Source organism: Pelodiscus sinensis, chromosome 9 (genome assembly GCF_052426305.1).
Source record: "Pelodiscus sinensis isolate ZL-2025 chromosome 9, ASM5242630v1, whole genome shotgun sequence".
NCBI classification, from domain to species: domain Eukaryota; kingdom Metazoa; phylum Chordata; order Testudines; family Trionychidae; genus Pelodiscus; species Pelodiscus sinensis.
Window position 1 is genome coordinate 40885015 of NC_143060.1, and position 22553 is coordinate 40907567.

General features: G+C 43.5%; 1 protein-coding gene across 4 annotated transcripts in view; it reads left to right on the forward strand.

The window, feature by feature from the left end:
• Nucleotides 1–19811, forward strand: part of AGL (amylo-alpha-1,6-glucosidase and 4-alpha-glucanotransferase) — a 65995-nt gene extending 46184 nt beyond the window's left edge. For 3 of the 4 annotated variants that reach the window (XM_014571907.4, XM_075936601.2, XM_025182967.3), the window contains exons 29-34: nucleotides 2236–2348; nucleotides 11444–11655; nucleotides 12166–12263; nucleotides 12852–12939; nucleotides 13040–13173; nucleotides 16627–19811. In XM_014571907.4, coding sequence (XP_014427393.3) covers nucleotides 2236–2348; nucleotides 11444–11655; nucleotides 12166–12263; nucleotides 12852–12939; nucleotides 13040–13173; nucleotides 16627–16744 — 763 coding nt within the window. In that variant the 3' untranslated portion in view covers nucleotides 16745–19811. The remainder of the gene's footprint in view (nucleotides 1–2235; nucleotides 2349–11443; nucleotides 11656–12165; nucleotides 12264–12851; nucleotides 12940–13039; nucleotides 13174–16626) is intronic. The other variant, XM_075936602.2, reaches the window with a different exon arrangement.
• The last annotated feature ends 2742 nt before the right edge of the window (nucleotides 19812–22553 follow it).

Below are 22553 nucleotides of genomic sequence, written 5' to 3' on the forward strand. Positions count from 1 at the left end.
GCTTGCTTGCTTGCTTGCTTGCTTGCTTGCTTGCTTGCTTCTCCCTCTCTAATGCTAATATTAAAATGTTAGTTAAAGCTCTTTATTCTGCTTGAATCTGATCAATTTTAGATAGATGAAACTTTTTTTTTTAAAATGTTGTACTATGTGCCTGTAAACTGGTGCAGACTTTCTGTTTTTGACACAGGACAGGAGAAATGAGGTTGCTCAGATCAGTTTCAGTTGTGAGTGGGAATCCAAAAGAAGAGTAATTGAACTTAATTGATACTATAATTGCAAAGCTTTCAGTGTCATTCAGTTTTGTGGAAAACCATGTCAGTTTAGTTCTTTGATAAAAGATTAAATGGTAGTCCTGTATATATGAAGGCCTGAATTCTTCAAGGCCTCTGACATTTACTTAAACTTTAAATAAGATCTCTCTAAAGGAAGGGGATTTGTTCAGCAAAAATATACATTGTGTCTTCTGTAAACTGTATATGCACACCCTAAAAGTGAGGTTTGCCCTTCACAACAAGAATTCCACAGCATGGATGCCAGGCATATTGGATGACATGAGCCTTTTGATTTTGCTAGCAGTAGGTGCCTATAATCAGATACCTCTGAGAGAAGGAATGAATCAAGGAAATATAGCTTCTAGGGATGTACAATCCCTGTTTAGTTAATCAGTTAAACATTACGTTTAACTGGTTAACCTAGTAAATGGGGGTGAGGAGTAGGAATGCTCCTGCCAGGCTGGAGGTCCCCTGCCATCCAGCCCCACAGGTTAACCATAACCGGTAGGCATCACTTGATAAGGGTGATGCTTACTAATTAACCGGTTAATCATTTGTATCCCTAGTAGCTGTGTAATTTTCACCTGAAGTGAATGTCAGCCAACGGTCAGGGCAGTGTGTGTGGGTATGTCTCCCAAGTCTTCAACTGCTAAGACACGAAGTCTCATCGCAGTGGGCAGCCAGAAGGCTAAAGGGAGCCCTGAAAGTTTTTAATGTCCGTGACTTTACTGCTAGGACCGCGGTCCCTTGCAGAGGGTAGCCAACAGGCTAACAGACGCCCCGGTGTGTAGGAAGAGCTTATTACACCTTAGATTTTAGCTGCTAGAACCCAGGGGTTCCTTCGCGGCGGGCAGCCTAGGAAAGGCTGGAAAGGTGCCCCAACAGATCTTGTCACCTGGGAGGGACAGATCCAAACGCCCAAGCTCTCCCTATGTCTGTCCCTTTATGACCGGCTGAAGTTCTTTTAAATTGTGCTTGGCTATTGCTCTATTTCTTAAATGCTAGCGTGAGTGTGAAAAATGGTTACAGGGAAAAGGTAAAGATAGAAATAATGGTACCAAATGACAGCTTAATCTTTAAAGAGCTCTAACACGATGTATATATACTTAAACAAAGGACCACATCCAGGTACAATTTTTACCCCCTTCTGTGCCTCTCGACTCCAGCGTGTCAGGCCAGGGTCGGTCTCTCAATTCCTCGGAAAGACGAATACGAGGTGGGCGTCCCCTCTGGAACCTCGGGAGGTCAAACACCAAACCCGACCAGCAGATAGGTGGTAGATTGACACACAAAGTCAGTGTGCTGCTGGACTCATCTTTATACCCCTGGGGGCCCGTATTCTCTTTCTTATCTTAAGAGGCCAAATTTTACTGGTCCGTTTTGTGGTGCCAGTTCTTACAAGCAGGTTACAAGTTAACTTACACTTGTAAGAGAGAAAGATAACTAAATTAGGAGTGCCGGATGTTCTTTGTGGGCGGGAGATTCCTCCCCCCGCGGACGGTTGTGTGTTCGTATCAATATGGGTTAAGTCAAGGGCATGATGTACAGCCTCTTGGTCAACAATTAGTTTGACCACCCTCCTATCTCTGCTTACAGTTGGTCACGGCCACTGAGCCAGCATATCTAAACCTCCTGCTCTAAGGTTTTCAAAGAATATGCTGTTTTCCTGTTCTGATGTGCCCTGCATGGTTTCAAGCAGACAAAGATGGATGTTAAAATAGAGGTTCACGTCTGGCTACAGTGAGGTGCAAATCTGCTATGTCAAAACTGGGTTCATCTGAAAACTGTGACAGGGCGTTTGCCCCACACTGGCCCTACAATGAAGGTTTTTAGAGGTTTGAATACATTTGTTGGGGTTGGTAGAGTGAAATCTTCAAATGTTGGTATCTGCATAAAAGTCTGTGACTTAATATCGTCATTTACAATTATTCTTCAAATCAGTAACTATTCTTTTTTGTTTCAGAGATGGCTCTGCTGTGGAAATTGTTGGCCTGTGTAAATCAGCTGTTCGTTGGCTGCTGGAGTTATCAAAGAAAAATGTGTTTCCTTATCAGGGAGTCACCATAAAAAGACAGGGTAAGCAGGCTTACCTCACAAACATGTGATCAATATACAACTATTATTGAATCCGTGGACCATGCAACACCTAGGATAACATTTTCAAAGCATTATACAAGATTTTAGGGGGAAAGCTTCTGTGTGAATTTGACATTTGATTAATATATGTTAAAAGTCAATCTTGTCTTTCAATCAGTCTGCCCTGTGAACATCTCTCTCTATACAAAGAAAATTTTTCCTGTGGGACTCTGTCCCCCACAGCCCCTCCCCACCTCAGCCGCCCAACCTCCTCCCCACTCCCCGCTGCTAACCCAGCAGAGATCAGCATCCTATGGCTCCTGAGCAGCACCAACACTGAAGATAAGCTGCTGCTATTTCTGGTCAACTTGAGGGGGGGGGAAGGAGGAGGAGAAAAATTGCAGTGCTCCTGCTGTGGGGGGGAGGCCAGTGGAGAGGCCCACTGTGGGGGGAGGAGAGGAAGCTTGGGAGGAGAGGGGCTGCCAGATAGCTCTACTATGGAATGCCCCCCATTGTGGGCCTCACGGTTGCCCTTCTCCCTGCCAGAGCATCTCACTTAAAAACTCCAGCAGCTGCCATGTAGTGGATGGTTATCAGAGGTTTAAATTGCAGCCCTCCAGACTGGGTCCCACCTCTCTCCCTTCTGGCTGCTGGTGGGGAGAGTGGGGCTCCGCGAGGGAACTGGGCCCTTTCCCCTTCCCTCTGGGGTCAGGGGAGAGTGTGAGGCTTGCATAATACTTTTTTGTTGGTAGAGTATATAACCAAACCTCACTATCCTAGCTTTGTGCTTCAGTAGGGTATCAATACGGCTATGAATTCGCTTGCTAATTTGAGATGACTGAAAGGAGTTAAGACTTCTCTAAGAGTTAGGTGAAAAGTTAATTTTTAGCTGTTTGTACTGTGTGGTCTTCTTGTGATAGTTTCTGGGGAGAATTCATTACATATTACTGAGACTAAATATACAAGCCATTAAAAACTTAACAAAATAATAATTAACCTTGAGAAGCTACTGTATTAACTGTTCTTTTGTGCAGTATTACAATATACTGATAGCTGTGTTTTCTGTATCTCTAGTCCTAGATATTTCAGCTTTTATTTAACCATAGAGTTGATTACTCATTTTTCTTCTAAATTTCTTTTAACCTATGGCATGAGTGGGATTGTTTATGGTTCAGTAATTGACAAAAATTACATACAGTTTTGATCTCTGTCTACAGCTTCTCCCCTGATTTGCTGTCTCAGGTACCTCACACAGCTGTGTACTCAGAGCTCAGTTTGTTTTATTTACAACAGAGAGGCACATAAATTCTTCTTCGGGTAGTCCCCGTGAGTGCTCCACGTCTGGTGTCGGGCTGGTCCCGGCACCGCAAATCGGAGCTTTACAGAGCTGTGTGGCCGGACCACGCGCGTGCACTCTGGTTTCGCGCCTTTCATCTGCCTCGCGCGGTCCGGCTCCCGCCAGTTCTTCTCATCCGCCTTGGGACGCAGACGGAGCTCCCCACTTTCTCCTCAGAGTTTCCCCCTTTTTCCCTTCAGTCGCTTGCCTGTGGGGAAAGTTCATAACTTTAAAAGCTATAAAATATAAAGCGCGTTCAGCCCCGCTTGCAGGCGCGGTTAAAAAAAAAAAAAGAACCTAAACCGAGAGAGAGCAGTGCTATTTCATATAATGTTTGTGGTTTTTTTTCTGTTAGCTGCTCTGGTTACTTTCTTTCTTCCTTTTACTTAAAAAAAAAGAGAGAGGACAAAGCCAAAGAAACTGGGGACGCACACAAGCGGCAGCACTTAGCCGGCGCGAATGCTCAGTCCCTCAGAACTCAAAATGCCGGGCTCCCCCGGCTTCAAAAAGTGTGTGAGTTGTGCTGAGCCAATGCCGGTATCGGACGGGCACTCGGCTTGTATCCGCTGCCTTGGGGAGGCACATATCCCCCAAAAGTGCACCCACTGTGCCAGCCTAACGACCAGAACCCGCAAGGAGCGGGAACGTCGTTTAAAAGAGATCCTGTTTGATAAGGCTCTCATGCCTTCCACTGCCTCAGGATCCTCTGCCTCAGACCCCACGGCTGAAAAGCGGAAGGCTCCTTCTGAGGCTATGCCCTCATCAAAAAAGAGGAAAGCCTCCCCCGCTCATTCCATGCCAGCTGCTCCGCAATCGCAGGTAAGCGCAGGTGACAAGCCGGGTACTTCTCGTTCAAGGGTAACCCGTGCTCCGTCAGTAAACAAGCCAGCCGGCACTTCGGAATCTCGACAGCCCCCAGCACGGGAACCTCACCCGGCACCGGAGCTTCTTAAAGAGCCAGACGCAGTGGCATCAGCTTTATCGGTGCCGGGTGCTGAAGTGCCTTCAATCACGGCCCCTCCCAGGGAGCTGTCCTCGGCACCGGCAGGGGATCAGCGTACTCCTGCCCAGATGCCTGCTTCACAGCCTTTAACCCTTCACTCTCCAGGCTCTGCACAGCCTGCAGCAACAACAGAAAAATCAAATACCCAGGGAATCTCCCTGCGTACCTCGCCAAGGTCGTATCACGAACCATCTCCTCACCGCTGTGCTTCTATGCACCACATGAGATCATAGGCATTATTATCACCGCAGTCTCTCATCTCGTCACTATTATGACAGAGAGCGTAGCTGTTCACACCAGAGATATTCTAGATCTCCTTCTCCTGCAAGACGCTCACACTCACCAACTCATTCACCAAGAAGCACCTATTATGTCAGGTATGACAGTGCTAGATCTTCTAGACGCTTGTCCCCTGCAAGGTCTGACCGGCGTTATACGCATCGTTATAGACCGGACTATGTTGAGTCATCTCATCCCAGTCACTCTCGATCTCATCGCAGGTCTCCATGTTCCTGTAGGTCAATTAGCCCATGCTCTGTGCATTCAGAGATCTCCAAACATTCTCCGGTACGACGCACGATACCTTCTCGTTCCCCGACGCATTGATCACAAATGTCAGATCAAGAGGAAGGGCAACTCTCGGAAGCTCACCCGGACATGTCCCCTAATACCGGTTCACCACAGCCCTCTAGGGATGACCCGCTATCCCTGGGCGAGAAGTCACCTCCGGACGATCTTAAAGAATTCCAAGACCTGTTTAAACATGTAGTGCAATCTCAGGAGGTGCAACTCACTGAGTCTCAAGCTAAGCAGCATAAGTTATTTAAGAATTTACACCCTAAACAACAAAGAAAGATTGCACTCCCGATAGATGACGCCATCTTGGAAGTGGCACAGGACATCTGGCAGACGCCAACATCAATACCGCCCACCAATAAGAAAATGGATAAAGTATTTTGTCTCATCCAAAGGCCTGGATTTTCTTTTCAATCACCCCCAGCCGAATTCCCTGATAGTGGATGCGGTTCACCACTAGAGCAAGATGCCCCAATTTAAGAATTCCCTACCAGATAGGGATACAAAGAAATTGGATCATTTTGGTCGGAAAGTTTACTCCTCCTCAACCTTGCTACTGCGGGTTGCCAATTATGCTGCTCTTTTGTCAGACCATAACTTTGACAATTACTCCAAGTTACCGGAACTTATGCAACATCTCCCTGACAGTAAGAAGTCTCTCCTTAAATCCGTTGTCCAGGAAGGTTTCACTGCATGTAGAACAGCTCTTCAGATTGCCGCGGACGTTGCCGACACAGCGGCAACAGGCATCGCGATGAGAAGAGCTTCCTGGTTATTGTCAGCGGGAGCCCCTAAGGAGTTGAACTCCAAAGTGGAAGATTTACCCATTGACTGCCAAAAGCTGTTTGCTTCTACTACCGATGAGGTCCTCCATTCTGGCAAGGACTCTCGTATGACTCTCCGATCTCTAGGGATGTACACGTCACCTTTTAAACGCAGGCGGTACTACCCCTTCCAGAGGAGATATGATTACTTCCCCTATAAGCAGCAACAGCAACGTGGATCTGACCAGCCTAGATTTAGACAGCGCCCTCAACGCAAACGTCAACAACAGAATCGCTCTGCTGCTCGGCCTTCCCAGAAGCAGCAGGTTTGACTCCTGTGCGGAGGACTCAAACACATCTCCACCAGTCAACACACTAAAGCCTGCAACCACCACCACCACCTTATTCCACCACCGCCTGAGGCCATTTCTTCATCGATGGGCCACTATTACCTCAGACCGATGGGTCCTAAAGGTCATATCATCAGGCCTAACAATCCCGTTCGCTTCAATCCCCCCTACCACTCCTCCCACCCCATCCCTTCTCAGGGACCCATCTCATGGGGCCGCTCTTCGAGAAGAGGTTCTTCACCTGCTCGAGATTGGAGCCATAGAGAGAGTACCCGACGAATTCCGGGGCAAAGGGTTCTACTCCAGGTATTTCCTAGTTCCCAAAAAGTCCGGGGGGTGGAGACCCATCCTCGATCTGAGGGGTCTAAACCGTTTCATCCAAAAGCAGCGCTTCAAAATGACCACCCTGGCCAAGATCATGCCAGCACTAAACAAAGGAGACTGGTTCGCAGTCCTAGATTTGCAAGACGCATATTTCCATGTGACAATACACATAGCACACAGGCGTTTTCTGAGATTGGTAGTGGGCGACGACCATTTTCAATACAGGGTCCTGCCTTTCGGCCCCAAGGGTGTTCTCCAAAACACTAGCGGTAGTGGCTGCCCATCTTCGAAGGATAGGAGTCTCTATCTTCCCCTACCTCGACGATTGCCTCGTCAAGGGACGCACCCAGTCAGAGGCACATCACATGGTAGTCGCAACTCAGGAGTTGTTCGACTCCCTCGGCCTTATTGTGAACATTCAAAAATCACGTCCACTACCAACACAAATTCTAAACTTCATAGGAGCACGTCTCGACTCCCAGTTAGAGAGAGTCCATCTGCCACTCGAGCATTTTCAATTAATACAAGACCTGATAAAAACAGTCTTGCAAGCTCCAATGCTCCCGGTACGTGTATATCTCCAGCTTCTGGGTCATATGGCTTCCACGACAATCATAGTGCGCCACTCAAGGCTACACCTCAGGTGTCTGCAGCATTGGCTGAGGACGGTGTACAAGCCTATAGAGCACAGCATCCGCAAGACTGTGGTACTTCAGTACATGTCAAGGACTCCCTATTATGGTGGACGAATCACAACAACATGTTGTCAGGAGTCCCCTTCCACGCACCGCAACTGTCACGAGAGATAACCACAGACGCTTCTCTCATCGGCTGGGGTGCCCACATGGGCACAAAAACAGTTCAGGGTCGTTGGTCCACGACGGAGATGATGCTCCATATCAATCTTCTTGAGCTTCGAGCCGTGTTTCGTGCCTGCAAACACTTCAAGTTATACATAAGAGGCACTGTCACCAGAGTTCTCACAGACAATGTAGTGGCGATGTACTACGTGAACAGACAGGAGGGTGCCCGATCCCGTTCACTTTGTGCAGAAGCAATCCGCCTCTGGAAATGGTGCATTCGAAACAACATTTCTATAGTCGCGTCATACTTACCGGGTGTGAGCAATACCACAGCGGATGCGCTGAGCAGGTATTTCCCTCAGGACCACGAGTGGGTAATCCGCACAGATGTCCTCCTAACTCTTTTCCACCGGTGGGGTTTTCCAGCGATAGATCTCTTCGCCACACGTGCCAACGCAAAATGCAGAGCTTACTGTTGCAGAGCGGGAGTGGGCGCTCACTCTCTGGGAGACGCATTCCTCCTTCACTGGGGCACGTCACTCTTGTATGCATTCCCCCCTGTTGTACTTATTTCCAGAGTACTCGAGAAGATCGTGATGGACAGGGCATGAGTGATACTCATAGCCCCAGCGTGGCCCAGGCAGCCATGGTACTCAACTCTTCGGCAGCTCTCCATACGAGCACCGCGCCGATTACCTTGCCTACCGGACTTGCTGACACAACAGAGAGGCTCCCTGCGTCACCCGAAGCTGGATACTCTGCACCTCACTGCATGGATGGTACATGGTTCAGCGAGTCCGAGAATCTTTGTTCGGACCAGGTGAAGCGTGTTCTCCTGCACAGCAGGAGGGACTCCACCAGGAAAACTTATCTGTCAAAGTGGTTGAGATTCATGTGTTGGTGTGCTCCTAAGCTTCTAGACTCCTTGGTTTCACCAATGCATGTCTTACTGAACTATGTCCTCCAGTCAACTGGACTCTCCATTTCATCACTTAAAGTCCATGTAGCGGCGATAGCTGCTTTTCACTACCCCGTTGAAGGCAAGTCGGTTTTTTCTCACCCCATGATGACTAGATTTCTCAAAGGATTGGCTAACCTCAACCCACCACGTAGGCCTCCGCCACCTGCATGGAGTCTTGACCTGGTGCTTGATGTCCTAACTAGGCCACCGTTTGAACCGTTGGCCATGGTACCACTACCGATGCTTACAATGAAGGTACTCTTTCTTCTGGCCATAACATCAGCACGTAGGGTGAGCAAATTATCTGCACTAATGTCAACACCTCCCTATACAGTCTTCAACGCGGAATCAGTGATATTGAGATCTCATCCAGCCTTTCTACCCAAAGTCTGCACAGATTTTCATATAGACGAACCAATTGTTCTGCCATGTTTCTATCCAAAACCTCATACCTCTCAGCGTGACGCTCTCCTGCATACACTCGATGTTCGTAGAGCCTTGGCTTTCTATATAGACAGAACCCATACTCTACGTAGGACGGATCGCCTCTTCATCTCGACATCAGGGCCTTCTATGGGCAAGTTCTTATCCGCCAAGCACATTTCTAAACTGGTTGTCTCTTGTATCATGACTTGCTATACTATCTGTAAGAAGTCTCTCACGTCGCAGCCTAGGGCTCACTCAACACGAGCAGTTGCTGCGTCTACAGCTTTCGTGAAAGGAGTCCCTCTTCGGGACATCTGCCGGGCGGCGACTTGGTCTTCTACTTCCACCTTTTCAAGACATTATGCAATTGTTCAGCACTTCACCTCTGACTCAGCAGTAGCCTTGGCAGTGCTGCCTGCTGCTCAGAATACCGATTCCGAAACACATGTTTAACTGAGATTACTGCTTCGGAGTCACCAGACGTGGAGCACCCACGGGGACTACCCGAAGAAGAAAAGGAAGTTACTCACTTCATGCAGTAACGATCGTTCTTCGAGGTGTGTCCCTGTGGGTGCTCCACGACCCGCCCTCCTCCCTGCTTCGGAATCTTGTCTTTCTGTCTTTCAGATAGGCGGTGAGACGAACTGGCGGGAGCCGGACCGCGCGTGGCAGATGAAAGGCGCGAAACCAGAGTGCACGCGCGTGGTCCGGCCACACAGCTCTGTAAAGCTCCGATTTGCGGCGCCGGGACCAGCCCGACACCAGACGTGGAGCACCCACGGGGACACACCTCGAAGAACGATCGTTACTGCACGAAGTGAGTAACTTCCTTTTACTTAAATCATTGGCACAACCTTAAAGTGTATATTCAGCTCCTGATAACCTACAGACTTATTTTAAAATCAGCATTTAATTTCCATCCACAGTCTCTGGGTTTTCTATTTATTTAATTTGCTATGGACTTCTTTAAATTGCGTACAACTTAGATTCCATCTGCAACATTTTTATTTTTGTAGTACTAACATGGCTTCAGTTGCCCTTCCATTTTTTTTTCTTTTTTTGGCTGATTTCTTGAGAGTAAAAGAAATCTTCTACACCGCAACCAACTGTATACCTGACAACCTTTTAATAAATCACATGGGTGGGGAGGAGGGGGTTTATTGGTGTTACATACCTGTGTTCACCCAAAAACTTGAGCCTCCCTTTTGGATTTATTTTTGGAATGGTTCTTAAATAAGCAATAGTTTTGCAAGTGATTGACTGTAGTACACTTAGTAAAAGATCAGATATTAAGTGAGATTTTTCAGGCTTAAGTCAGAACAGAATTTAAATAAAAGTAGGACATTTGTTCAAGTGCTTGCTCATGTCTGTTCCATTGTAGGGGTGTGTGCTTGCCCTATGCACTGGTGACAGGATTTTTTCCTCAGTGATATCCATAGGGGGCCAGCACTGGCACGTTATGCCAATGCACTAGTGTAAGGGGCACTGCTAACTCTCACCACTGTCAGTTCCTTCCTATTGCCAGATACAGCAAAAAGTAATTTGGCTTGTTCAGCAACAAGGAAACACAAAATAAATGGCTACCCATGTTCCAAAAGCAACCAAAGTAGAGAGGGTAGCACTAAATCACTTTACATGTCTAGGTAGTAAGATGTTCAGTGATGGTGGCACCATGCTAGATATCAAGGACTGAATATTAAGAGCAGCAGATAACTTTGAGAATCTGGAAAAGTGGTATGATTTACCACTAATACACAAGTAGCTATTTTTAACACTGGCTTCATGTCTCTCATTCTTTATGGAGAAGAGTCATGGAAATGTATAATAGAAATTGATAACATCAACTTTGTTTGCAGACATTTACTTTGGAATATTTTCAGAGCTCAGTGAAGAGTTTTTTGCAGCATGAGAAATTAAAGAGAACCAATTAAATGTAAAATATCAAATATGGTGGGCATATTTAGCGAGCACTATAAGGATGCCATCAACACAACTTCCATGTCAAGTCATAATACGGACACTATCTGGAAAAAAGAAAAGGCAACCTGGACAACCATAACATGGAATAATGACGGAAGAAGCCAAAGTACATTAGCATGAACTCAGAAGCTTGAATAGGCCAGTGAAGACCAAATTAAATAGCAGAAACTGGTGGATGCTCTATGTTCCTAAGACTGCAGAAGGATGAAGAAAATATATTTGATGTAGAATATAGTGAAGTGGCTTTACAGATGATTACAGGGAGCTCCTCCAAAGCATAAAGGGCAACATTAGAGAAATCTTAAAAATGTTTGAAATTTTGACGAGTTGGTCAGAGAGACTAGCATTACAAATGCAAATAACCAGCATCTCCCTGAAAGCATTTTTGGGAACATGGGCATAACCTTCAGTTTGCACTTTTAATACTAATCTACATGTTATAATGGCTATTCTTTGTTTCAGCAGCACTAGAAGTCTCTTAAGACTTCAAGTATGCAAGAGGCAATAATATTTACAAAACTAAGAGTAGTAGATATATTCAAGGAAAAAAACGGCATATTAACATTTTTCAGGAAAAAAGGAAACCATTACATATGATGAATGGAACAGGAAGATTCAGGGGCACTTTGAAAAGCTGTTCTTTGTCTCTGAGAACCCAGAAGATCCTAATGAAAAACATCCAAATCTGGTTCACAAGCGTGGTATATACAAGGACAGCTATGGAGCTTCAAATCCTTGGTGTGACTACCAGCTCAGGCCAAATTTTACAATAGCAATGGTTGTGGTAAGTAGAAAAACATGTTTAATGTAACAGGTCTCTTTAATCCTTTTTTTATTTTAATTGAACTAAATTTTCATGAAAGTGATCATTTGCATGGGATATACCAGGAAGTATTGATTGTTCAGAATAAATTTGTATCTTTAATGGATAATGTATAGTGGCTTTTTGTTTCAGCATCAGCCCATCCAGAACTGCTTTCAAATTACTTGCATTGGTTAGCAGGCAGGTGTCACTTAGGATAAATATTTTTAAAAAGTTAGCGCCCTGCAAACCCATCTTCCATATAGAAAGTAACTAACAATCACTTTAAGAACAAAAGTTCAATATCTTTATGGAATTTGTGAGGCTCCCTGATACATTTTGTATCCATTATAAATGGTTGTAGCTTTCTCTGGAAGCATATTGAAAAGTAATAGAAATCTTTGAAATACACTATGCAGTTGGTTGATTTCATAAAACAATACTAATTTTTAAATCCAGAGTTCACTAATAAAATCTTTGTTGTTCTGCCAGGCCCCTGAGATATTTAGTCCTGAGAGAGCTTGGAAAGCTCTTGAGGTAGCGGAAGAAAAGCTGCTTGGCCCACTGGGCATGAAAACATTGGATCCAGAGTAAGCATATTAGAGTTTGTGCCGTATGCATAGTTGTATTCATAGAACCAAATTAACAGTAAGAAGTTTATTTAAATATCTGTTTAATTCATTAAGAAAACATCAATAAATGCACTAAGTACAACACGGAACTTTATTTTAGTCATGATTTAGCTGTTCTAAAGGCAGTTGAGATACACTTAGTTATTTACAACAGCACCATTTTATTCACTGTTACTCTCGTTAGAAGTTGGTAATTTAATTTTCGGAAATATTTAATAAAATTGACTATGCAGTATTAGAAAAATGGCAGCCCGTAAAATTTTAAGCAAAAGTTATAACAAAATTGTGACCAAAATACTGTAGTTATGGACTGAACACAGAGTTCTGTACTTGTAGTTCTGTAGTCCAAAGTATGAGTGCAGTAGGTCTTGTATAAACTAACCAATGAAGAATGTTAAGATAACTATAGAATAAAGACCAAGATATAATGGTCACTTTCTTCCTTACTGTCTCCCTTGAATTCACATAGGTAGTCTGTTCATCATATTACTGCAAGTTATTTCTCAAATAGAATTCATGGAATGCATTTCTTTTACTTTCTTACAGTGATATGGTTTACTGTGGAGTTTATGATAATGCTCTGGATAATGAAAACTACAATGTTGCTAAAGGTTTTAATTACCACCAAGGACCTGTAAGCTCTACAATTCCTGAATTTTACATTAAATTAAAACATTACATTAAATCTCAAATTGACAGACAGCTATCCTACTATCTCATTTCTTTTTGTTTAGGAATGGCTCTGGCCTATTGGATATTTCCTTCGGGCAAAGTTGTACTTTTCCAAGTTAATTGGTCCAGAGACGTATGCAAAGACTGTATTTTTGATTAAGAATGTTCTCTCTCGCCATTATGTTCATCTTGAGAGGTAGGTCATCATACAGTTAAAAACATTAAACCAAATTAGTATAGTCCAATATCCTGTTGCATATAAATGATAAGCACACACAAGCTTTGTTCAATCTGTTTTGAGCATTTAAGAACTACAAATAAGCAACACTGATTTAGTGTCTTCTGAGCATAAGTCACTTCTATGCAGAATGCCATTTAAGTCCTGCATCAGCCTTCAAAATGGGCAAAACTTTGCTATGCTTTTGGGGGGAAGGGCAGTGATTGTAAAAGGGCAGGTATTAAATATTCCAGAAGTAAAACAAAGTGAGTGAGCAATTTTAAAACCCGTCATGGAGAAGAATAGATGGAAAACATGAAGAGAAAACAATAGAATTTGAGGTCTAAAAATTGCTAGACCGTTTATTAAAAAATGTGGTGCAGAGGAAAACATGCATGTGTACTTTTAAAAATAGATCTTTAGCAGTTTTCAGTCACACAACAAAAGCTGTTGGGGAGTGAATAACAGGTAAAACATAAAGGTTATGTCTACGCTATGACTGTGTCTACCTTGGCATCCCTTTCCGGAAAAGGGATGCTAATGAGACACTTCGGAATTGCAAATCCGCGGGGGATTTAAATATCCCCCGCGGCATTTGCATTTACATGGCTGACGCTTTTTTCCGGCTCGGGGTTTTTGCCGGAGAAAAGCGCCAATCTAGACGCGATTCTCCGGAAAATAAGCCCTTTTCCGGAGGATCCCTTATTCCTACTTGAAAGGGAGAGCAGGGCTGACATGGGGAGATTGGTGGAGGGCAGGGGGGAACCAGCAGCTGGAAGCAGGGTTGGATGGGGGCAGCCGGACTGGGGAGATCGGGAGGAGAAGGTGGGGGGGAGCGGGACTGACCCAGGCACATGAGTGAGTCCGGCCCAGGGATTCCATTTTGCTCTCTCTCCCTCCCTCCCCCCCCCCCCCCCCCCCCATACCCTCCCTCGTAGTTGCTAACTGCCTGGTTGGTAGACACACTCATGTAGCATGAGCAAATCTACCACCAGGCAGTTTGCAGCTAAGAACTGATACACCTAATTATAATAAAATATACCGAATTAGAAAATACCAGACATTTTATATGTCTGGTAATTTCTCAGTTTTTCCCAGACAAAACTCTCAAATACCAGACTGTCCGGTACAAAACAGACACCTGGAAACCCTCCCCTTCCTTGCACTCTCCCTCCTAGCCAGATACCCTACCCCCAATCTGCTCCTACCTCCTGGAGTGCCCATGCGGCGCTGGGTCCCCCAAGTCCTGGCCCAGACTGGGTGGAGGATGTAGCTGGGTGAAACGCTGAACATTTTTTTTTTTTTAAAATGTGTTTATATTTTTGGGCTGCAAAAAACAGTACTGGAAAAAAAAATGCGTTCTAACTAAAGTAAAAAGTTTGGGAAACCCTGATCTAACCAGCTTTCTATCCATCTTACAGTAAATGTATCCAATCCATATTCCCTTAACTTGCTGGCAAGAATATTGTGGGTGACTGTATCAAAAGCTTTGCTAACGCTGGCACTGGGGGCTTTGGGAGGACCAGAAACAACTTATCTGAATATTAATGAATATGCAAATGAATGTTACTGGTCTTCCAAAAGTTCGTGAATGGATTTACTGGTCCCTGTGTCAAAAAGTTTGTGAACACCTGCCCTACAGTAAACATAGCCTTATCTAACCCCCCCCCTTGCCTTTTGTTCTATTCTCCACTTTTAGTCTTCCTCTGTTCTTCCTACAATATTTTCTATACTAGAGATGTTAGAAATCATTTAATTTTACTAATTGTCTAACAGCAACATTTTTTTTAGCAGTTTCACGGTGATTCCTAGGGGCAGGGCTGACAGCCAATGCGCTCCCCGGCCCCACTCCTGGGGAGTCCCTTGCCACACCGCACTGCTGCCTCTGTGTTAGAGGCAGCAGCATCTCCTCTCCAGGGGTGGGGGAGTGAGCTCCCTGTGGACAAAGGCTGCTCCAGCATCCCACTAAGCAGGGGCAGACTCCCCTTCAAGCTCTTTATTTACAACTTGGACTAGCAGGCTGGGACTGAGCCAGTCTGCCTGTCCAAGTTGTTAAATGCAGAGCACAGGACAAGGACCGTTAACTGTTCAACCGATCAGCAATTACTTATCAGTTATCCAGCTAGCCACTAACATCCCTACTCTCTATACTTGTTCTTCTCTACTACAATTCTGAATATTTCCCATTTTCACCCCTCCCAAAGCATTTCTAGATAAACAGAGATCCTTCAAAATGCCACCCCACTAGTTTAATGGATGGGAGACTTGATTGGACTTGCAACATGCTGGACAGCTTTAGAATAAAACAGGGCGGGGAGTGTTCTTCTTTCTCATGTGTGCCAAGCCAAAGAAAGGTGGAAGCCAACTCACACCTTCCTCCCCACTATGATCAATTTCAGCCCTTGTCTGGGGTTTCTCAAGCCTCTTGCTCCATTTTATTTGAACACATTCTTTCTTTCTTGTAACTAGTTACGTAGTATGAGAACTTTGTTTGGGGATGTTGTGAGTCTGACAAATTGCCTGTTCGGGAGAAGGAAGCAGTTTTTCACATTGGGACCAAGTTAGCTGAGGCATGGCAAGATTTTTTTCATAGCATCACTATGGCATAGTTTGCCTAGGAATAGTGCCTAATATTAGGAATTTGTAGGAATAGTTAATTCGTCATAATTTGCAGCTTTGCCCAGTGCATATGAAAGGCCAAAAGAACCAGCACCTAATAGTAAGAGATCTGGAATTTTGCTAGTAGACTTTCAAGTCTATGATGTCACTCTTTGGTACCTTCTGTGCGTGTCCAGCAAGGCAGAGTGAGAAGATTCAGTGAATCAATGTGAATTCTAAGGGTTGGTAAAAGAAAGCCTGATCTAAGTTACGGTCAATATCAAAGGGGCCTTGTATTGATAGTATTGTTAGTGTTTGAAGTGGCACCAGACTCGTTATTGCTATCTACTAGCTCTCTGAAGTTTATTTAAAACAACTAGACATACCATTTAATTTGGAAATCTTATAACAGCTTGCAATACTTTAATAAATAGCATGGATAAAGAACCAGTCAGACCAAAAAGAAGTTTATGTGCATTCACAAAATCATGGTGATTGCATTATTTCAGTATTACTTTTTTAAAGCAATAAAAAAATTGCACTGCAAAGATACCTGTATTTCTCAGATTATAGAAGGCTTCTCCCAATGGAGTCTCAGGAAGTTCCTGCAACCTGCACGTGTTTTAGTATCACCATTTATCTTTTCATGTTAATACTCTCTCTTTATTTCACTACTTCAGTACTTTTGTAGTATTTTCATTGTGTTTGGTATTTTTTGTACTTTTGGCTCAATAGACTTATACTTCTATGATTATACTTCTAAAATATTTTAGAAGAGAAATATTTTAATTTAATGTTTTATGATGGGATTTTTTTCTCTCTTCTGTTTTCCAGGTCTTCCTGGAAGGGGCTTCCAGAGCTGACCAATGAAAATGGGCAATATTGTTCATTCAGCTGTGAATCACAAGCCTGGTCAATTGCAGTTATCCTTGAGGTTCTTTATGACCTGTAAATGTTGGCTTTGATACTTGGTAAAATTTGCTATGTACTTACAGGTACAAATGAACAGCTTGCTCATACTGTAGGAAAAAATGTTTTGCACAGTCACTTAAACAACTGTGGCCTGATATTTCAATGGTGCTTAATATCTGTATCATCCATTCACTGAAGAGGAATATGGGTGCTCTTTAGCTTCTGAAAAGGCCATGAGTATTAATATATATAAATTGGATACAGAAAAACTTCTAAAGCAACACCTTACAGAATGTACACAAGTGCATTTAAAATAGCTTTTGATTTATAAACATATTAAATTAGGTGTTAGAAGTCTGAATTGTCTAATTCCAAATCTAGAATATGAATGCCAAATGGTTCCAGAAATCTGAGTTGAAACTTTTTCATACTTTGTCAGTAGATGCGGCGCATACTCATCATGGGGGGAGAATAGATTGGACTGTAGGTAGTAGTGTGTATTTATGGTTGTGCATTTCATAGCCTACGCTGTCATTACGGTTTTTGTCCCTCTATGCTGAACTGTGTGGCTTTTCCTAACAACTTATTTTCTTCCATGTTCAAATGAATGGTCCATTAAAATAAAAGTTCTCACTCTTTACAGATAATATAGTAAATTAATCTTATGAAGATGCATTTAATATCTTCAGAAACTTTAAATGAAATTTGAAAACTAATTCTAAACAATGACATGAATATATCCCGAGTGAGATCATTCATAAGTGACTTTTTGAGTTGTGAACCGTATGGTCAAACTTTATTTTGTTAATATAGTTTGGTTTAAAATAACATACATCTGTCAACAAATGTGTTCGTCTCATAGGAAATCAGAAGAAACACTTTATCATCAATACCCTGTGCATAAATCAGGTGAGGTCAAATGATCCAGGAGACCACTGGATTAGATGCTGATTTAATGAACTTTCTTCATTGGGTTTGAAATTCTGGTTTTATCAAAGACAATTGAAAAACTCTTTGACTTCAGTAGGGTCATTGTTTCAACCCAGTTGCAGAAAAGAGGCAGTCTAGCACCACATCTGAAGACTTTGGAGCTCAATAAGACACCTGCCTTTTGCTTTCTTCCCTTAAATGTTACTTTCATAAGAGCATGCATTTAACTGAGCTCAACCCAGTCTTTTAAAAAAATTACAGTAGGTGTGTGAGGTGGGAAATGTATCAATTTGAATTTTCTGCTGGTCCCGAAAGTAATGAATAGGCAACAGCTAGATTGACCAGTAATATCCTCAACATCACAGAAGGAAGTGCAGCACTGCATTGTGGAAGAAATGGGCTGACAATAGAGATTAAAAATAGAAACCTGTCCTACCTATTATTTTTGCCATTCATATATTTACATTCAACAAATTGAAAATGTGGTATGTCCCTGATCCAGCACCCTTGTGACCTGACCAGTCCCGAATGAGTGAATTTACAAGATCAGAGAGGTCCCCTGCTACCGGCTTCCCAGGACACTGCCCTTCCCACCTCCTGGCTCTGCTCCAGCTCTGTTGCTACAGGCTTGAGGCTTGGTTCTGGCCTGCTTCTGCCAGCTGGCTGGGGCTCTCCGGAAACAGAGTTCCCCAGCCACAGCTGCCCCATTTCTGTCCCACCCATCCAGGGCTTCCCAGGGCTCCACAGCTGCCCTGCTGTGCCATGCCCAGCTGGGGCTCACCAGTTCCAGTGGTGGAGCTTTCTCACTGCTGGACTCCTCACTGGCTTGCACTCTTGGGCGCCAGAGCGTCTTGGATTTAGGAGATTCAACCTGTACTTCACATTGATTACAGTTGAACTACTTTGCAGATCACCTGATCATATTCACGTTTATATTTAACCGCTATGTTGTTTGTGGCATGTGTTCGTTTGGGTACATGAAGCACTGTCATGTTTTCTCTACATAGAGTTCAGTTGAATGGAATTCATAGTCTAGAAATTCTTTATAGGTTGCTCTGTAAAACTATCTTCAAATTGGAAAGGTGTTTGAAGAGTTGTGATTATTATTGGGATTATATTGATTTCAATCTATTTAGAACAATCTCTAAATGTAAGGAATATCTGGGAGAAATGATGCTTCAAAACTTTCCATTCTGTCATGGCTAACTTTTAAAATAATTGTGAATTGCACTGTTGGCATGAACACTGTACCAATGTCTCATTGCTAGCTTATTTTTAACTTAATATTAAAATATTTAAAAAGAAAATCACAAATGTACACAGATATATACATATATGCTAATTATGAATTTTGAGAATAGATAGGTTTAAAATGCTACTTCTGCACTCATTAACTGAATGGAGTTCTAGTGACAAACATATTTTTAAGACTAAAGTAGGTACAATAATATATTTTATGGGCTAGTTTTGTCCATAGAAACAAGAACATTTAGATTTTAAAATTACCTCTATCTTTGTTGCTTTGTTGATCTTAAATATTTTTGGTCAGACTGGCCAACTTAAGAATGAAGTGAGGATGTCATAGTCAAAATTTCTTGAATTTTCCTCTGAACACATTTAAAATAGCTAGTATGATTTAAATTTAATGTTGGGGTGGAGGAAAGAGAAGAGTTGTTAATGTAATATTTTATTTGTGTGATGGGCTTCAGTACCAAGTAAATTGTATACAACCAAAATCTCAACACGTTTAAAATTAGCTGGTTGTAATTTAGAAAAGTTGACGGATCCTGAACCATAGTGACACGCTCACTGTTATATAATATACTGTAAAATGTAATCACTCAAACTTATGGTCAGTGAAATACTTATTTTTGTAGGTAAACCAAATAGCATCTCTGTACCTATATGTGCCAATCTTGTTTCTTGATTTGTATGCTGTGGTGTATAAACTCTAGTATTGCTTCACCAGATCTTATTTGTCCATTCAGTCAGTGTGCATTATTTCATTCATTTAATAGGTTTTTACTGATTAAAATGAATAATTTGAGAACATTTAAAACAAGTTACTGTATGTTGTAATATAAAATAAAAAGATTTGGGTCTGTCTAGCATAGCAACTGCTGAATTTAGAAAAATGTAATGTTTGTGATCAGCATAAAATAAAAGTGTTTAACAAAGCTTTGTTTTTCTTTCTCGCTGTAGATCATCAACAGTAAGTTTTAAATCTTAGGTTTTTACTGGAAAATCTCATACAATTGGTTTTTGCAAATCATGAAATCTTCTTAGCAGAAATGAACTGCTTATTCCCATTGTTTAAACTGAAGATAAAAAGTATCGTTCTGTAGTTCACACATGGTAGTATAAAATAGCTAGCTAATTTTGACCATGACACCTATGTACTCAACTGCTTTGTCTGAATCCAGATACTTTAAATTGAAACAACACTATTACAAATTACCAAAAATCAGAGGGTCACAGTCTATAACACAGGGTGATGCTATACAGTCCACCATGTAATTTTTGCTCTGTGAAGTCTCAAGTGGTAGATGAAGATGTTGAACTTCAGTTCTTTTGCCAGGGAAGAAATTACTTAGGCATGAGCTTTTGACCATTAAAATGAGGTGTAGTTATTGTGTGGCTGGTTGAAATGACCACTCTGCACCCTTAAGAGGAAGAGCGGCTGGCTGGCTGGGTCAATGAAAGGAACAGTGCTTTATGGTGGGAGAGATGAAAAGTGATGCAAAAGTGGTCACTGCTTCATGCCCTAGGAATGCTGAGTGTAAAAGAGGGAAACCTGTACCTGAAGCCTACCTTTCACATGCAGCAAGCTGAAGCAGGAGGCAACACAGCACATCTCAGCCATGTGGCTCTACATAAAAGCAAAAGTCATCCCCCTTCCCCTAGCTGGGGTAGGGTAAAGCAGGCACTGCACAGTAGCACTACACCATGAAGTAGGATATAGCTGGTTAGGCAACCTGTCAGGACCAAGTGTGAGGGCATGAAGGGTCACATACCCTCCAAAGGTGGAAGGTAAGGGGCCAGCGAGCAGAGCTCAGTTTGCCAGTCACCTGGACCACATTTTGGGGGCTCCTATTCAGAAGGTTTAATTGTGGTTATCTGGCTAATTTGTAATTGATATAAATTGTATTGACTAAACTGCCCAATTGTTAAGGACTGCGCTGCAGAGAGTAGCCCCAGGAGCCAGCTCAAGCTGGGACTGAGCAGTCCTGGCTCATGCTGGATCCAGAAGCTACCCGTGCTGCAGCTGTATATTTTAAATATAGTAAGAGTTGCTGGGTTCTTACTACATTTAAAATGCAGAGGCTCAGTGTCCCAGACCCGGACCCAGACTTGTCCACCACAACCGGGTTGCTGTGGGCTGATAATCAGAGCAGCTTCTGGTCACCATAGCCGGGGTTGGCCATGGACAGGAGCTGTTGCCTCTTAGTGCTGCCTGCCCCCCTGATGCCTCTTTGACTCCTGTTTTAACTGCCTCTCATAGAGGCGGCAAGGGGTGAAGGGGAACAGAGTAGTCAATATTCCTGTCGACTACTTGCTAATATTCCTAGGCCCTTTAAGGGGCAGGCACCAGAGAGAACCTGGCAGTAGCAGTAGGGGTTAACCTCCACTCCCACATTTATCAGTGACTGCAGGAAGCAAACTGACATGGCCTCCTCCTGCTTTGCTTCCATAGCTGCATCATTCCACTTCCTGCTGCCCCTGAGCACAGGCAATGGTTCTGCCCAATCCCCCAAGCTGGCAGCCTGGTGCAGGTTGCTGGGTGCCCCTGCATTCACCAGCAACAGAAACCAGAGCAGTGCAGCTAGGAGCCAGAGTAGCAGAGCAGACTTGGGCTTGTGTTGCTCCGCTTCTGCCACCAGTGAATGGGGGTAAGCTCCCCAGCTCTGCTTCCAGTGTCAGCCCTTCCCTCCTGCTACTAATCCTCTGGGTTGCATCAAGTAGGGGAAAGGGGTCTTGGGGAAGGGATGGAATGGTGGCAGGGCAGGGCAGAGCAGAGCAGGGGTGGGAAGAGGCCACAACAGTAAGGAAAAAGCATTTGGGTAAATCAGGTGTCACCCACAGGTTGGAAAGAGCTCCATTTCCAGTTCAGCTTGAAAAGTTAGTGGCTCAATTAGAAGTGCCTTAATGAAGGGGAGAGGGGAGACAACACTTCTGTGGATTTAGAATTCTGTCTAGGGGATTATAAAAATACACAGTCAAACAAACACTGAGTCACAGGTGTGGTACAGTATGTGCTGGTATATAAAACTTATTAAAGGTCAGAGGTGTGGTTGGGCTTTCTGGTTTAAACAAACAAAAAAAATCCCCAGGAATGAATTGAGAGCAGGATTAGCAGGTCCTTTCCCACAATGGCCTACACCTAACTTGCAGGTTTATTGCCTAGGGCTTGGTCCTCAGGCTCCAAGGCAGTATCCCATTACTTTATTATCTTTCCTGGGTTTACACTGGCATAGCAGATGCCCTGCCTCACTTTTACATAACAGGTTTCCGAAGCTGGCAACAAGAGCTGGTAAAGAACCTGAGTGACTTCCACTACAGGTTGAATCTTTCTAGTCCGGCACCCTCAGGACCTGACCGGTGCCAAACCAGAGAATGTTCTGAATCACAGGATGTCAGCATGGAGAGCCCTTGTCTTTTGGATGGCAGTGCTATGGGACAAGCCTTAACAAATTCATGCCATTACAGGTGCATGGAATTATAGGTAATCTATTTACTGGTCTGTCTCAACAGTCTTGGAATCATCTCATTCCTGTTAGACTTCTCAGTGGGCTAAGTGGCTATGCATATCTACACAGTAGTCTTAAAGGTTGCTGGCAGAATGGTTGTATTCCACTGGCCCCATCCAGAAGTCAGGTGGGCAGATCATCTCAGGAATTCAAATAGCCTTGCCCGGAAAA